The sequence below is a fragment of the Lytechinus variegatus genome, chromosome 16 (assembly GCF_018143015.1).
Source record: "Lytechinus variegatus isolate NC3 chromosome 16, Lvar_3.0, whole genome shotgun sequence".
In the NCBI taxonomy this organism is placed as follows: domain Eukaryota; kingdom Metazoa; phylum Echinodermata; class Echinoidea; order Temnopleuroida; family Toxopneustidae; genus Lytechinus; species Lytechinus variegatus.
Window position 1 is genome coordinate 15,060,749 of NC_054755.1, and position 19,125 is coordinate 15,079,873.

The 19,125-nt window shown below is 37.1% G+C and overlaps 1 protein-coding gene across 1 annotated transcript in view; it reads left to right on the forward strand.

Moving 5' to 3' along the window:
• The window catches only part of LOC121429449, a 35,390-nt gene that overhangs the window by 545 nt on the left and 15,720 nt on the right, over window positions 1–19,125 (forward strand). The window contains exons 2-6 of the mRNA XM_041626457.1: window positions 11,227–11,333; window positions 12,475–12,613; window positions 14,501–14,615; window positions 15,405–15,587; window positions 18,373–18,512. Coding sequence (XP_041482391.1) covers window positions 11,271–11,333; window positions 12,475–12,613; window positions 14,501–14,615; window positions 15,405–15,587; window positions 18,373–18,512 — 640 coding nt within the window. The 5' untranslated portion in view covers window positions 11,227–11,270. The remainder of the gene's footprint in view (window positions 1–11,226; window positions 11,334–12,474; window positions 12,614–14,500; window positions 14,616–15,404; window positions 15,588–18,372; window positions 18,513–19,125) is intronic.

Sequence of the window (19,125 nt, forward strand, 5' to 3'; positions counted from 1 at the left end):
AAATTATTAACTAAATGAATAGAATGACAGACAAAATCAAAATAAACAGATACTTATATTAATGGAAAGACAAATTGAAGTTTGATGGATTGATGCACTTAGAAGCTGCCGAAAGATAGATATAGAAGACTGATAAATAGATAGAGACAAGAAAGACAGTTAGATAGATAGATAGATAGATAGAAATAGAGAGAGAGAGAGAGAGGTGGATAGATAGATAGATAGAAAGAGAGAGAAAGAGGGAGAGATGGATGGATAGATAGATAAATAGAGAGAGGGGGAGAGACAGAGAGGTCGATATATAGAGGGAGAGGGGAGAGAGAGAGAGAGAGATGTTATAGATAGAAATATGGACGGACAAAGAGAAAGAGAGAAAAAAGACAGACAGATGCTAGAGAAGGAGAGAGATAGAGAATTTGAGATACAGATAGATAGATGTTAGATAGATAGAAAGATAAAGAATGAGAGAGACAGAGAAGATAGACAAATTAACAGATAGATAGATAGATAGAGAGAGAGAAATAGAGAAAGACAGAAAGACAGACAGACAGATAGATAGATAGATAGAGGATTTGAGAGATAGATAGATGAGAGATAGATAGATGTTAGATAGATAAAGAGGGAGAGAGACAAAGAATATTAACAAATTAACAGATAGATAGATACTCTAGCTAAAAAAATAGATAGATAAATAGATAGATAGATAGACAGAATGAGAGAAAGACAGACAGATGGATAGATAGATAGAGAGAGAGAGAGATATTAAATAGATAAAGAATGAGAGAGACAGAGAAGATTATTAACAAATTAACAGATAGATGGTTAAAAAAATAGATAGATAAATAGATATATAATAGAGAAAGACAGACAGATGGATAGATAGATAGGGAGAGATAGAGAGAATTTGAGAGATAAATAGATGTTAAATAGATAAAGAATGAGACGGAAGATTATCTACAAATTAACAGATAGATATACTGTATACAAAAATAGATAGAAGATAGATAGATAGATGGATGGGGGAGAGAACTTGAGAGATGGAGATATGTTATAGATATATGGACGGAAAAAGAGAAATAGAGAAAAAGACAGACAGATGGATAGATAGAGGGAGGGAAAGAGATAGAGAATTTGAGAGATAAATAGATGTTAGATAGATAAAGAATGAGAGAAACAGAGAAGATAGACAAATTAACCGATACTGTAGTTTCATAGATAGATAGATAAATAGAAGAAAGACAGACAGATGGAAAGAGAGAGAGAGAGCTGGAGAATTTGAAAGATAGATAGATGTCAGATAGATCAAGAATGAGAGAGAAGAGCGACAAACCCGGGGCGACAAATTAACAGATAGATACTGTAGTTACATAAGTAGGTAGAGAGAGAGAAAATAGAGAAAGACAGACAGATGGATGGATAGATAGAGAGAGATAGAGAATTTGAGATAGATGTTAGATAAAGAATGAGAGAGGCAGAGAAGATCATTAGATAGATAGATACTGCAGTTGCATACATAGATAGAGATAGAATTTGAGAGATAGATATATAGACAGATAGAGGGAAAGACAGACATCAACTTCGGTGCGGACTTTGGATCGCGCGCCCAGCTGATAATGTAAACAAACGTAGACGTAGACTCTTCACTAGTCGCTTTTTGGCTACTTTTCCGGAAAATGCCTTCGCCAGGGTGTAAAACGGAAACGCGCTGCCCGGAGCTCACTGGGTTACAGTAGGAGTGGGCTATACACATGGGTCAAAAATACTTTTTTTGTTATTTCAATATGGGAACAGTTTTTTTTTATTCCTTGTAATGTATCGGCAAATGTATCTCAACATGAAATGACAATATTTTTTGTCTTGGGTCCGAGAAAAAAGTGTGCCGGGCCAAAATCCAAAATGGCCGCCAAAATCATCCAAAATCACAGTTTTGGCCACAACTTCTTTATTTGGTGGTCCTTTTCTTTGGTTTTGCTGTCTATTCATATGTATTTGGGGGCAGGCAATTTGTTTTTCCTGTAATTAGGCCCTAGTACTTTTAAACCATTATTTGTAGAGTTAAAAGGTAGGCCTAATTATTCCTAAATTTTTCAATTTTTATAGGGCCTAGCCTTTTTTCAGCCAAAAAGTAGATTTAATCGTCCTGGGGTTCTTGGATATTAGATGTTACGAGGTCAACAATAGCAAGCAGCTTCATAGAGCTATATCGCTTTTATTCCTCTACTATGGGTGTTACAAATATTTGTGAAATATATCTTAAATAAAAGAAAATGTTAATTATCCATAGGGGCTATACAGTATAGGCCTACAATGTACAGTACATGCTGCACTGCATAAATGCATTGGCCACCATGACAAGGCATGTATAAACTAGTGTTATACATGTAGAAATGAGCTCTTAGGTTTAGAATTAGATGCCTCAGAAATTGAAGATATGTTTTGTCTCAGAAACTGAGGACATGTTTTGTCAAATATGCTAATTCAGGGGGCGGAGAAAGGTAATTAAGCCCACATCATGGCATTTACACTGTAGATATTCTGGGCCCTGTTGCATAAAAATTTACCATTATGTTAACTTAATGTAACTTACATGGAATCCTTGGTTCTGATTGGCTGTTGATCTGACGTAACCATGATTATATAGTTACCTGACCCCATAAACATAGGCCACTTAGACACCACAACCAGGTAAAAAAAGCCTCCAAATTAAGAAGATATGGCTACATGTAGATATGTGATGTACCTATATGATTATGATATGTGATATTATATGTGCAATTTACGTTGCTGGTCTCATCCACCCATGGGTTCATATCGTCTCGCGAGCGAAGGATTATCAGTCATACGCACGCGACACACAACTACACTTCAAAAATACAGTGGGCTTTTGCCCACATAAAATAATATGTATAAATAAATATTCCACATCCTGCTATGACACTTACCGAATCATTTAGATCCTTCCGTGACTTCTCCTTGAAGTTTCTTTCTAAAAATACGTATATTTTCTTGATCTTTAGTGAAGATTTTACGGAGATAGAAATCAGTCAGCGTTGATATCAATTTTCTCCTGAAGAGGGCGCGCGATTTATATTCATATCAAAGACACGACAAGTGAAAGAATAGGCACCTACACTATTTTACACGCATATCGACGCAAGGCATTACGCAAAGTCCGTGAAGTGTCCAATCTTTTCATTGTATAGACTTTGGTATACCGTACACGTATTATTGACGTTCGTCAAAGCTTGTACTGCTGGTTTCTTTCCAGGCACGTATATTATTTTAATTTTTTTTTTATCAGACATCTTTTTGAATTAATGCAAATGAGTGTTATCATCACCAATAATAATCATTAATTATGTTTTTTGAAGGCATTTCATTAATTGGTGCCCATAATTAGTAAATTAATCATGAGGATTGCGCATTCAAAGAATTTAGATACAGTTATAAAATTACCGAGGAGCTGAATCAAGGTTGTGAAATTATTAGCGCCACCAACGGGCTTCCTTGTATTTCCGTGGAAGAGACAAGCGAAGTCACTTTCGAGGCCGAGGTAAGCAAAATGTGCTTTTTTATCGGATTATTATTTTATTATTATTTTCATATTCAAGAAAACATTGCTACTTACCGGCAAGAGCCCCGGTGCGTAGCGAGAAGGAGCTTCGGCAAATATTACTTCAGCAATGAAGCGATGTTTGCCGACTACTTCGAAATCCAGGGTCAAACACGGTCTATTGTACGAGGTTAGTACATACTAACCTCGTACAATGTGTGAGTGGGTTTCATCATGTACATCAGCTGACAAGCAATCAAATTCACAATCTGATTTTAAACCTTAAGAGCTTATTTCTATGACACTATAGTTTATATACAGGCCTTATCATATGTCATGGTGGTCAATGCATGGAAATTTGCAGTGTAGTATGTACAGTAACAGTACATTATATGGCAGTGTATCCTATTGCCGGACACCTTTATTTCAGTGCTTTAAAAATGACAACTAGAGGAAATACAATGAAGAAAAATTATACCTTGCTATTCCAAATATTCTGAAAATTATGAATATGATGAAATTTTTTTATATTTTCCAACCGTTTTCTTTGCACCGCACTTGCCGCATACCCCTCCGCGAAAAACAATTATTTTCGTGCGTGACAAATTACATCATAATTCCGGACGCGCGACGGACGGGTAAAAATATTCTTAATTATAATGATGTAAGAAAGAGTTGATGTGATTTTTTCATGATATATCATCTCATGAGTAAATTCTAAGTTTTTGTTTGCTTTCTTATATCGATTTTGAGTAGATCTTTGTAATATATAAATTGGTGTTTGCTAACTAATTTCATTTTTTAAAATTTTTTTTGATTGCGTGTTCGATATGGCACTTTCTCGTTCATATCGTGACCCTCAGTCAAGTTCTATTGATGCGCAGACGATCGTTCACGGCTCTCTATCTACCTCGCGCACGGACGGCCGGGGTACATACCTTGAAAACTAGCCGTCGATGATCTGATCGATGGAGCGGACGAGATTGAAATTCGGCGAATCAGGCCCGAAATTAGGTCCGTATTGCCATCAGAAAATAGATCAATTGGGATCAATTGTTAATGCAAAACTATGTTATATGATATTTTAAGCATTTTCTGTCATTTTAGAGAAAAATAAGGTAAAAGTTGGATTTTTTCGCCTTGTTTTTGCAAACTTGTTCTTTGAATTGATCTGTGAAATTGAACTGCGGAAGTCTTACGGTACGAAATTGATTTCGTACGCAGTAATATGCGCGTCCGGAAATATGATAGTGTCCGGTAATACAATACGTGACTATATACTGTATTGCCCCTATGGATAATTAACATTTTTTGTTTAATAAGATATATTTCACAAATATCTGTAAAACCAATAGTAGAGGAATAAAAGCAATATAGCTCTATGAAGCTGCTTGCTATTGTTGGCCTCGTACCATCTAATATCCAATAACTCCAGGACGATAAAACCTATATTTGGCTGAAAAAAGGCTACAAAAATTGGAAAATTTAGGTATAATTACCTTTTAACTCTACAAATAATGGTTTAAAGTGCTAATTATAGGGAAAAAAATTACCTGCCCCCTAAAACATATGATTAGACACAAAAACCAGAGAAAAAGACCACCAAATAAAGAAGTTGTGGCCAAAACTGTGATTTTGGGGGGTTTTGGCGGCCATTTTGGATTTTGGCCCGGCACACTTTTTTCTCGGACCCGAGACAAAAAATATTGTCATTTCATGTTGAGATAAGGTAAAAGGAACACAAAAAAACTGTTCCCACAATAAAACCAAAAATCACCCATTTATAGCCCACTCCTAGTTACAGACCTCGGAGTCAGAGCTGAGAACAGGGCAAAGGCTCGCGCGTCTCCTACGTTTAATAATCGAGGACCAGCGCCAGTCTATCCAGGAGGCTCCTAACAGCCGGCAGCCCAGGGGCCCGTTTCTCAACACATGGACAAGTTAGTCATATCTTTATCCACCAACCACGGAGCTGAGTTAGTTCCAATCTTACTAAAGTCCACTCACACATTGTACGAGGTTAGTATGTACTATTACTACTAACCTCGTACAATAGACCGTGTTTGACCCTGGATTTCGAAGTAGTCGGCAAACATCGCTTCATTGCTGAAGTAATTTTTGCCGAAACTCCTCGCTACGCACCGGGGCTCTTGCCGGTAAGTAGCAATAGTTTGTTAAATATGAAAGTAATAAAATAATAATCATTAAAAAAAAGCAAATTTCACTTACCTCGGCCTCGAAAGTGTCTTCGCTTGTCTCTTCCACGGAAATACAAGGAAGCCCGTTGGTGGCGCTAATAATTTCACAACCTTGATTCAGCTCCTCGGTAATTTTATAACTGTATATCTAAATTCTTTGAATGCGCAATCCTTATGATTAATTTACTAATTATGGGCATCAAAAACATAATTAAAGATTATTATTGGTGATGATAACACTTATTTGCAATTAATTTAAAAAGATGACTCATAAAAAAAAATGAAAATAATATACGTGCCTGGAAAGAAACCAGCAGTACAAGCTTTGACGAACGTCAATAATACGTATACGGTATACCAAAGTCTATACAATTAAAAGATTGGACACTTCACAGACTTTGCGTAATGTTTTGCGTCGATATGCGTGTAAAATAGTGTAGGTGCCTATTCTTTCCCTTGTCGTGTCTTTGATATGAATATAAATCGCGCGCCCTCTTCAGGAGAAAATTGATATCCACGCTGATTGATTTCTATCTCCGTGAAATCTTCACTAAAGATCAAGAAAATATACATATTTTTAGAAAGAAACTTCAAGGAGAAGTCACGGAAGGATCTAAATGATTCGGTAAGTGTCATAGCAGGATGTGGAATACTAAATCATGCATGATGTTTTATGTGGGCAAAAGCCCACTGTATTTTGGAAGTGTCGTGTGTGTCACGTGCGTATGACTGATATTCCTTCGCACGCGAGATGATATGAACCCATGGGTGACTAAAGTCTAAACCTGTCTCTCGAAAGGCTTTCTAACTAGAATACCTTGATCTCGATACTTTCGGTAAAAAGAGCAGACGAGACGTAGCCAGCCTTAGTGATTAGTCACAAAATATCATAATTTTCAAAAAGAAAAAATTGTGACAAAATTGCAAATATTGTGATGAATCGGGAAATAAATCTTTTCATAATAATAGCACAGGTGAATTATTATGCATCATACATAGACCATGAAGACTGGAGCATTAGATTGCAAAGAAAATTAAATTATGAATAGGCCTAATTCATTTCATGACTAAAAAATCACTGGTAATGGATGGCCTGGCGTGGTAGGATATTTATTGATTTAATCATTTTACTATTTCAAAATTAATGGTTTTGTGGCGTTTTACCAACAGTTTTCATAGTTTCTTTGTATTATACTTATCATTGAAATTGAATGCATTATCCCACTGTTTTATGATGTAATTTCAGCCTCTATGATTGATTATGTAAGATTATAATTTTAACATTTCTAGGCACTTTTACATGTCATAGTCTACCCATGTGATGCCACTACGTCATTAAGAAAGTTATGACAGGTTCGGAGGTGTCATAAATATTTAGTGAGGTTGTTGTACCCGATCTTCGTATAGAGGGCTTCGTGAAACGGTCAGCGGACAAGTACATGTAGCTCACTATCTCCGATTTAGTCAAGGAGTTAGACTTATGACGGTGTTGAGAAACGGGCCCCTGGGCACTAATGCAATTTGGCACCGGTTGATTACCAGCATACCTCACCACCAGTAACCCGTTCACAAATGTCCTAGCAAGTCTCTCAGTCACATTTTGAGGTCAATATACCCACCGCTTTTCTATGCATCGCTTAGCTTGGATTCGCCGTGCACTATAATGTTGATATGGACTGAAGTTAGCAACCAAATCATGTGAACATGCCGGCTTGCCACAGGGGAGTCTTTTGAAGTTTTGGTCACTAACTTCAGTCCATACATGTATCAACATTATGGTGCATGGCGAATCCAAGCGAAGCGATGCATGACTGAGGATTCGCATGATGATGTCAAGAGCAACATTTAGAAAAGCGGTTGGTATATTGACCTCGAAATGTGACCTCCAGTTAAATTCCATCAAGAGTATTTTGGAGGAACCACAACCAAGTAACAGTTTCTGGAGGTGAGGTATGCTGGTAATCGACCGGTGCGAAACTGCATTAGCGCCCAGCCCTGTTCGAGAGTAAAAATCATTCACTAACGCGTGGTTACTCTCCACAGAGCCAGAGATTGCGTCCCATTCATGTGTGTACCTAGACCAAAAGCTCTTCAGTCTCTGTATTTCGGTTGTTCCGCAGAACTGTGTTGGCTCACTGACCAATACATAGACTGAAGAGCTTGGAGGCCCGTACAAGTACAGACAACATATGTTCGGATTGTTTTTTTAGCATAAAATGTCACATTGTGAAAAAAATAATTACATCAAATTTACAAAAAATATATAAAATAAAAAATATTGTACCTTAGACCGCCCCTAATGCCTGTCAAATGATGATCAAATTTTGATCAAAACATAGTTATCTTCGATCCTTTCGTCGGTCAACGTAAGTTGCCATCTTTGATGACGTCACAATCCTTATAGACGTATCTACCAGTCGCTATATCGCGATTTGTGCCGCTGCTTTGCGCTTGGTGATGAAAAAATGAAATCAAAATTGTAATTACATCGGAAATGAAGTTGTGTCCCATTTACGTGATTTCGGGCTAGATCTTTTAGAAAGAAAGTAGAAATCTCGGGGGCCAAAATTTCTTCTTTTTTTGTGGTATGCGCACACATGAATGGGACGCAATCCCTGGCTCTGTGGAGATTGAGCTCGTGAGTGATATTATGACATTAATCTCCAGGAGCCTCCTGGCTATTCTACATCAGCAGTGAAATCAAGAGGTGTTCGGAGAACACCAGCTGGAATTTTGTATTAGTGAGTTTTGTGATATTTTCTTCTTGGTCAAGGATCTTTAGAATATTTGCCACAAATACGTGAAAGATAATTTGTTCAAATATTAAAATTGGGATTGTTTGTAAACAAAGTGAGTAGCTTTAGGTCCCCCCATTATAACATACTGGAAAAGGGACCAATTGAGGGCTGCATGTTGTGACCCATGGTCATGATGAGGATAGGCCTAAATATTTCACTTATTAAATTGCAAGCGTCTGTGGTGCATGCTAAATTTTTTTATATTCCAAACTGAAAACAATTTTTGTAATCATGAACAGGATGTGTAATCCTATCTAATCAGTTGATGCCAGCGCGAAACGTGAGCTGAAACTTTTTGGTGCTTTGACCTGGCAAATTGAACATTCTTTTCATGTCCGTATACTCAGAATATATTTCATGAGCTTATCATTATGGATCACCTTTTTATATGCCCGTCTCGACAGGACGTATTATGGTATGATTGGTATCACGCTCGGTGTCCGTCCGTTAACTTTTCCTTGTAAACGCGATAACTTCAGTTTAACTTAACCTAGGTTCATATAATTTGATGTGTATGATACTAGCATTTGGATCCCAGGAAGCCTATTGATTTTGAGGTCCAAGGGTCAAGGTCACAGTGACATGTTTTCACCTTACCCTGCTGCAGTCCTTGTAAATGCGATAACTTCAGTTTTATTTAACCTAGGTTCATTTAATTTGGTGTGTATGATACTAACAACAATCTCAGGAAGCGTATTGATTTTGAGGTCAAAAGGTCAAAGGTCAAGGTTACAGTGACCTGTTTTCATCTTACCCTTCTGTAGTCCTTGTAGACGCGATAACTTTAGTTTTTAAACTTAACCTACATGTAGGCTCATCTAATTTGGTGTGTATGATACTAGCATAGATCCTAGCAATTCTATTGATTTTGAGGCCAGAAGGTCAAAGATGAAGTCGCCACCTTCAACTTTTCTTGCTTGACCAATAACTCCATTTTCCGTGTTACAGACGGCTTATTATATGCTCGCCTGAGAGACACTCTTGTTTTAATTTGATGGAAATGGCAAAAGTATTCAGAAAATGGAAAAAGGTGTGTCAGTATCTCAGCTTGAACTTAAAGAAATATCTGAAAAATATATCATATGCCTAGCTGCCCTTAACTTCCCCCCTGATCATGTCAGGTTTCTTATTTCATCGTCAATGTTCACTTTTGTCTGGCTTAATTTCAACATAATATGAACTAGATCTATGATTATAATATCATTGTCCAAACATTGCCATTCTGAGAACAACACATTCTTGTGATGCAGCCTCCTGTTGGGTCTCTTCCATTGTAGAGGCATTTTTTACTTTTACTTGCACGGTGCCCACTCACTTTTAATGTATTTAAAATGGAAATTTCAAATTACTTCACTATGGCAGCTTGCACCGACAGTCACAGAATGTTTTCATCCCGGGATAGCTCTGAAGCTGCTAAAATGGATTATTCTTCAAGCAAGCAAGCAAACGGGGGTTTAACTGAGGACAAGGTCATATCATAACTAGGCCCGGTTCGGGTACACGTTTACACGTGTACACGCACGGTCAAGTCAGTGCACGTGTACTTAATTCCATCAACGTGTACACGGTAGCATCTGCATAAAGCTTGCATGGGACTACAAAGTCAGTGAACAAGCTCATAGCCTCACATTAAATGTTAGTTCTCAGACACTGCACATGTTTTAATCACTAATATGTCAATATATTTCAATTAACCTAGAGTGAGTTTACTTCCAAATATGCCAATTTAATCCACATTTATTCTGGAGACTCAAGTTGTTGTACCACGCAATGGGTCTGCTCCAGTCAAGAAAGCGTTACTCAATCACACTCAGAGCCAATTTGAGAATCAACAAGTGCGACAGTGATCATTGCTACAACTTACGTGTTATACGCTCATACACATGTGCTACAAGCCCACCAACAAACGCTCCTCAAATTGGCAACAAAATAATGAAAATCAATCGATAACTTCAGTTACACTTAATTCTACAGCGATCTGTGCATGCATGTACGGTACAGTATACAAAATGCGCATCCAACGAGCGTCGGCGCTAGCTAGGGCCCTGCACTGATTTTCTTTTGCATTCTTTATTTATTTAATGCGCTGCTAAGCTGAGTAAACTTTTAATTTGCACCAATTTTTGTGGATTGATACTCCAAACTTCTCAGGTAAGCTTTAAAACCGTGACTTAGGCTATATAGACCTCTTTTTATGACATGTTGATGCGGGTCCGTGTCGAGCGTCCGTCTCACAACCGGGAGGTCGGCGGTTCAAACCCGGCCCCGTCAGACCAAAAGACGTTAAAAGATGGGAGTTGCTGCTACCCTGTTTGGCGTTCAACAATTAAAGGGATAGAGCCTCGTCGATCTGGCGCTGCACGGTGGCTGACGGGCCCACGATCAATTGGGCAAAGCAAATTTTCGGAGTATTTCATTTCATGTCTATTTCGAACAATAAATTATGGATTTGGATTTGGATTTGGACATGAAAACATAACTCGCTCTCACAGTGTTTACAACGTGTACACGACCGAAAAACACGTCGTGTACACGTGCATCAAAAATGGACTTTCAAAACAGGCCTAATCATAACCTTATACATTGGATCAGTGATAAGATGTACACATGCACAATCGCTATATTATTCAAAGATGCTTTTCTTCTTTAATCACCAAATTGTCTTGCCTGAGGATAGTGAAGGGTCTGACATAACACCTGGTTGCTTGGATGTAGATCAGGATGGACCTGGAAGAAGGTATCATCAAACCTTGGGGCCTCTTTCTCCTGGATATAGCTAAAGAGGTATGTAGGATGTAATCAATTTTCTTTCATCTGGGCCAGAAGTCATAAAGCTTAATCATTGGGTTCATTTTTGTGACCGATCATCATAATGTTGGGTCGTCTTGGTCTAGTCATTATGACTCTCGTCTTTCACTCTGAATGATGGGGGTTTGATTCCAAGCCATGGCGTGCTTTCCCTTGAACAGCAAGATATTTACCCTCAATGTGGTGCACTCATCCCAGTTGAGGTGAATGGGTACCCAGTAGGAAGAAATTCCTTGAAATGCTTGAGCACCTTGGCAGCCCAGCTAAAGCCGGGGTAATAATAACGGCAGAGCTTGCTGGGAAATTATTTTTCAGAACTGAAGTGGCTACCTGGGTAAATGTAGGCCTACCGTTGTTATTATCATACGCAATAATCAATTGTATCATCCCAAACGTCTGAGCCATATATATAGCTACAGCCGCTATAGCCATAAAGATGTTTTATCATCTTGGCCTGTAAAAAGATAATAATAAATGAATATATAAAATATATAGATAAAATAAATAAATAAATTTTAGTGGTTGATCTGGGGGTTGATTGATCATACACAATAAGTATTCATAATAATCTGTGGGCCTGTCTAAAGAAGACCGCACACCTTACGATTGGTCTGCTACCTGATTTCAGAATAATATGTAGTAGAATTTGATGCTAATATTGTGACTTGGAATATCTTACTGTGTAATGTTTGAAATCATTGTACAAATACCTATGTTCAAATCTGTGACTATGCTATCATCCTTAGAATAAAAGCGAATTTAATATGACGTCATGGCAGTCATACACCTGTACGATTGGCTACGATTTGAAACTAAAAAGTTCGTCTTTGCTCCAAAATAAAGGCTTGCAATCTTTCAAAATGGTTATATTAGTATTCTTTCAATTAATTTTAACCTGTAATTAAACAATATGTTCCATTCACATTTTCAGAAAATGAACAAAATTCAATTTGTTCCAAAATAGGGTCGCGAACAGTCATAAGGTGTGCGGTGGCCTTACGATCTTAAATTTCTATAAAAAATGCATTAAACACTTAATCTTTAATACCATAAAGCAGAATTTTCCTCTTTTAACTTAATCTTGTCTTGATTTTATATTTTCCCTTTTATTCCCAAGGTCAGGGATGAAGAGTTGCGAGACATCAAGATGATCCTCGGAGATAAACTGACCAGTAGGGACCGCGAATCGGTCAGCGATCCGGTTGACCTGCTAGAATTGCTGGAAGACAAAGGATTAATCAGTGAGGATAATACAGGTTTGTTCAAGGGTTCTATTTTCACAGCAAGCAACTTGACTTTGTAGGCATTTTCTCTCCCTTTTTATTATAGCCATTTCCTAGCCGTTTTGCAGCCCTTTTGAAAAACGTCTAGAAAACTGAATTTTGTCCATTTTTCTCCATGGCCTTAAAATGAAAAGGCTACTATTAAACAGCTACAAAAGTGAGATTTTTTACCCGATTTGCTCAGCTTTGCTCAGACATTGTGTTCTCAGTTTTCTGTGATATGGGGGAAAAATACAGTATTCGGGAAGAACACATAATTTCACAGAAAACACAATTTACTGCCCCCCTCCCCGAAAAGAACAATCAAGGATTTTAGGAAGATCACAGAATTCACACAATTTTCCAGGTACCAAATGATTTATAAATGAAAAATGGAGTACTGAAGATCAGTAATTTAATGCAAGATCCAGTTAAAAACAGTTGTGCATAATAATATAAAATTCTGTCCATCAAACATATTCGCAGTGTTTGGCATGTATTTGCTGAGCTTTATTTGCACAGAAACTGTTACTCTCTGTAACATTTTCATTATTTGTCACAACTAGTTTACTTGATAGGGATAATATGACTTGTGAGTCTCCCTCTTTGTTGGGGTTTGGAGAAGGTGGCTACCCTCTTGCAAGGGCCAACAGGTCTAAACCATGGAGCTATTACAGAAGGAGTCCTGCTAATCTCCTCACAGCTGGGTGGTACATCACAGCACTTTCACACTTACAGGCGCAGGCCGCCCGTAAATCAGCCCTAAATCAGATAGGGAAAGTTGATCGAATGCAATTTTAAAACGCTGATGTTCGGGCTCGATGGGTAATATTAATGTAAATAAAATTTACAGATCATAATCAACAAAACATCATAAAAGTTAGGTCTAGATCTATGTCTTCAAATGCGTCAATTTTAATATCTTTCCAAAACGGTCCGGAGCTGAGGCTTGCACTGTGTGAATGAGCCGAGCGCATGAGTTCGGAGCTGCGGCATCACACACACATTTAACTTACACAAATAGGAGTATGTGGGGCACCGGAGGGAACCTGACGATGCAACAATCGCCGTAGAAATGCCCCGTAGATTCGACGTTATATTTTCGAGGTGAACATGATCAAACAAATAGTCTTAGCATCGGAATCAAGTTTGATGTATGTTTTTCCCCCCATTGTAATTTCAAAGACAGGAGCATACAGGTAAAGGTTTAATTAAGCAAGAAAGACAGACATACATGAATGACTTATCCAACTTTCTATGTACGTACTGTGGCTGGGTTGAATCAGATTGTAACATATTTGGTTTGCAAAGGGGATCATCTCAGAAGTTCAACCAGACATCAAAGACGTACATCAGGAATCCGTACGGAGAGATATGGATGTTGGAAGAACAGCAAGTCGTATTTTGATTTTGAAAAAAAAACAGAGCTCGAAGGTACCGGTAAGTTATGTGGAAGAACGTCATTTATGGCGGTGTATCGCAGGGACCTTAAAAAAAATCTGTGAACTCAGATTTTACAAGCGGGCTTATAGAGATACGTAAGCATGCTCTTACTTTCGCATGGCGGCTCGCCGATTGATGTTAGATATCTTTCCTTCGCCAGAAGCGATAAAAAAGGATTAACAGAGGAATTGGAAGAAGGATCTCCTTCTGTAATAGCTCCATGGCTAAACCAAACCTTTATGTCTATTGTCTCAGTACTATACCTTCTCTTTTAAAATTTCTTTTTAAATGTATGATTTTCACAATGTTATTTTGCCTACGAACTCGTAGACATGAAAGTTCCAGCTGTGACGGTTATTTTTTGTGAGCAACAGATATGAAACCTGTTATTCATCAATAAACTTCGTTTTTCATTTGAAAAATCAAATACTTTTTCAGCTTTATTACATGAGCTGTTTGTCAAGGCAGAGTACATTGAACTGATTCCAAGGCTAAAGCAGTATGAAGAAAGTAGAAAAGAATACCTGGAGAGGGTCAGCATGTTGGTCGGCAGGTAGGTTTATTCAATTTAATTTATGTCATTCAAATGTGTATAGATCTGTGGTGCTGAATTCAAAATAAGTTTGTACAAAATCTAATAAAGGGACTACCCAAGTGTGTGTGTGGTAAGCAAAATGCAAAATGAGCATGATGTTTCACCAAGATGTTGGGTCTTTTTTTCCATGCAATAACAATAAACTGTCCTAGATGTTTTTGTCCATGTTGGTGATCTTCAGTTTGGTCATTTTTCAGCTTAGATATCATGATTTCATAAAGTACAGTTTATGTAACTGTACCGGATCTAGATTTTGGATATAACGACAATTAATCTTGGTTTTAAAGAGTTTCTCATTAAGTGTTCATTGCAACAACTTCATTTACCTTTAAATCAATGATTGTAAATATAGTTTAGATGTGATTTGGGTGCCCCTAAAATCAGTAGCTTGATGAATAGGGCATAAAAGTACATAAAAGTGCTATTAAAAATATATAGGCCTATTTATAAATTCAAAGTCAAAATACATAGAAACCCAGGAAATCCTGTGAACGTGAATTCCACAAAATTTCACATTTGTGCAATTGAATCAACACTTGCAATCAATTAGTTTTCTCCTTCATCCTTGTACTAGCAAAGCTTATTGATTATTTCAGTAATGTACAAAACAGACAGTATCAATGGTGCAATAAGAGGAGCAGAATTCAAATAAAATACAAAAAGAACCGGTCAAAACTATCCCTCCATAATCAATTCAGCACACAAAGAGTTTACGAATTGTAACAATAAATCTTGTTTTTCTTGAAGGCGTGATCCTCTGTTTGTCGGCCGTGACTCTTACATTAAAGCCATCTTAGATTTCTTCAAAGAGGCAAGGCATCCTGGAGTGAGATGCGTCTGTCTATGGGGAATGGCAGGTACAGGGAAGACTAAGCTTGGAGCAGAGACATGCGCCATCTATGCTGAGATCAAGGACAGCCCTAAACCACGGTAATGATAAACATTCATATTTCGTTGTTCGAAATAGAAATCTGATATAGAAATACATATATGATCTTGGGCCAGGTAGCCACAGTGCAGCCCCTGATCAACATTGCTAGAGCTCCCTTAAACCTATAAGAGCTGGGTTGATTGGGATGTCATGCGCGTAAAACATTCCCCATAGAATTGTGTGTTAAAATGGCACTTAAGGAAAATTCATAAAAAATAAATGTGAAATTAGAGGATCAAATGTTTACTACCTTTGGATAGGATATACAGTGCGTATCAAAAAATAGTTTACACTTAGAAAAAATCCTGTAAAATTATCCATTTGTAATATCCTGAAGATTTTTCCACATTTTAACATTGGTTCAGGTCCATTTAAGCAAATGATGATATAACTGTCGAAAAATATTTCCGCTTGAGTGAGCATCACTTACTTTTGAAAAGTTAGTGAAAAAAGATTTGCGCAGAACTTTGAAATAGTTATGCCAATAAAAGTAGACCTTAATCATGAAGAACACGTGGAATTTAGTTCGTAAAATTGATTTGAAGATGCATTGTATCTTTTACCTTTTTTAACTTGTTTCCTTGCCCAACACACTTCAAAGAGTGCATTGCGCCCCACCCGAATCCCCCACACACCGACGCTATCGTGACGATATTTGCTTTACACTGAGCTGTGATTACATTAAATGGCCTAGGCTGGATTTTCATTTTGTTAATCATTGTCAAGCATGGAAAAAGTGTGGAGAAACAAGTATTAAATGAAAGATAAAATGTAAGCCCACTTTAAACGATAAAAACTTAGTGAAAAAATGCTGGAGATGTCTGATATAAACTTTTGTTCAGATTTAGTTATGTCCTCAGATCCAGCTGGCACAAAAAGGGTAAAGGTTGTCCTTACTAAGTGTTGAAATTTCAATTTGGATGGCAAAATTGTTACAAAATGCTTGAATGTATCCGTTTTATTTCAATTTACTAAAAGTGCAAGGGAAATGTATGAGAAATGTTTCGCAGGGTAAGTTTGATTTCACCCTTTCTCCTTGACACAGCGTAAAAATGAGCATTTCTGCGCAAATAGATTTCTGCGAGCTTTACAAAAATGGACAGTGCTCACTCAAGTGTAACATTCTGTCAAAACTTTTATTTTCATTGGATAGATGAGACCCAAACCCAAGATTATATGTGAAAAAAATTACCCACATGTTGTATATTTTTAATTCCCAGGGCTTATTCAAAGTGTAAACTTTTTTTGAACCGCACTGTATATCTGACATTCCATATCTGACCAGAGAAGGGTATCATAGCCAGCTCATTTAAAAATAAATCGCCATTTATAAAGATAACTATGATGGGATCAAATTCATCAACTGAAACAGTAAAATAGCCCCAATTCTCCCGCCAGTCAAAAAATAGTTCCAAATCATTGATATATCTTCCCAATTTGGGCATAGGAAGTTCAGTAGTTACCATTTCTAGAATCAGTGTTAGATTTTGAACCATATTCATACACTTTTGTCAATCAGCAATATCAAATTGAAAAAAAATTGAGTGGGTTGGGTCGAACGCATATCTTTAGCCCTCCTGATGTAATTAGGTAGGCTTGTGGCACCTTGGACCTTTACGCCATCCTCGGCCTTCAATCGCACTAGCGCCTTATATATTTGCACAGTTGTAGTGTGCAATAAAATCTACAAGGCTATATGGGTATTTTTTTTAATGATAAAAGATTTTTCATTTAATGAAGTAATTATGCTAATTTTATATTGTTATATATTGTTAATTTTATATTGTTTTATATTGTTATGATGAATACAATAAAAACATGGAAGAAAAAAGGAAATGAATTTCATGTCGATGCTTTCAAAATATGTGTGATTGAAAAAAATCATTCAGTTTCTCAACCATGGACAATGGCTGTAATATATGTAGTGTTTGGATGAAATTGGAATGGTTTTGCCTGTCATTTATACATTTTCACTTTTTTTGAAGCACTAAATAATGATTTAAAATTTTTTTTTTCAAGGCTTCATTTTAACAAGATATCACAGACAGACACAATTGGGACTTTATAGCTTGGACTTTTCAAAGTCAAATCAGTGTTGATTAACCCAGAAAGGACTGGAGGGGGGGGGGAGGGTGCATGATGGCCCCCCTTGATACTTTGCATGGTATTACTGAAACACAAAAAGTCTCGCGCAACCAAGACCAAATTCGTGACATACGGGTATAGCATCGCGACGCCACAGGACTTTTTACGAGACAATTTCATGCCGAAAATGGCTCATTTTTTATACTTTCTGTGCTAAGTCTATGGGAGATGAAATTCATAAAAGGGTGATTATTTTTTTGTCCTAATTGGTCTGCTTAATTGATATAGAGTTTAATTTAGTTGTTAAGTGGTCTGTAATAATTTCCATTAAAAAAACAATGAAAAACAAACGGAAAAAAAAACAAAGAGATACATCATAAATTCAAAAAACTAAGAAATAAAGAAAAAATTGGCTTTCACAATTTGTCTTTTAAACTTTAAATTAGATTACAAAGATGACATTTGGAAAAAAATTAATGTTTTTCATGAATAAATTTGCACATTTTTTCATAATGAATAACAGAAAACGATTTTGTTTTATTTTGGCGTGTAGTTTATGTGTTAAAGAATGTGCGTGCCAAATTTCGCCACAATCACATGAATGGCAGCCGAGATCAAAAGAGGGCCATCATCCCCCCAGTCCTCAATACATCTCAAATAACGCCTTCAAATAGTAAAATAATTTTTTTACATCCTCAGCCTTGTATTGGTAGATCTGAATAAGAAGAACTCGGTTGGTGATGTCGGCATGGGGTTTTTGAGTTCGGTAGGTCAACCAGTCGAAGCCAGTAAATTCAAACTCGAGCTCATCTATGATTGGATAAGATCATGCAGAGAAGGTATGTACTTGTTTGTTTTACTTATACCTGTTTGTAAGGTTAGAATATGGAGCACTATGGCCCAGTGGATTAGTCTCCGGACTTTGAAACAGAGGGTTGTGTGTTCAAATCCTTCTAAAAACTGTTATAGATAACAGAAATTAGTCTATTTTGCCATTTTAATGGAAGTGGAGAGAATGGCCAAGCTGGGATTTAAATCCATATCACCTGGATTACTTGTCCCATGCTTAAACCACTAGACTATGTGACAGCTTCATTGCTATCTGTCATTTAGCAAGAAAGGTGGAATCAAGAAGATCTCATGGCCCCTGTCTTACAAAGAGTTAAGATTAATCCGATCGACCTCAAGGATATGGAAATCCATCAATGTCATAATTTTTTGGACAGGAAATTTGCACAATGTCCTTTGCAAACAAGAGAAGCACACTGAATTTTTTAGGAAAACGATAGGTATGAATTATCAAGGAAATATTTTGAGCAAACATGCATTTTAGATGTTGATGTTGCTGGCTTTCCATAGTTGTCACTGGGGAAAATGTCAGATAAAGCAGGACTTGACGGTTTGATTGATCCGATCAACTATGGAAAGCCAGTAACATCAACATCTGAAATA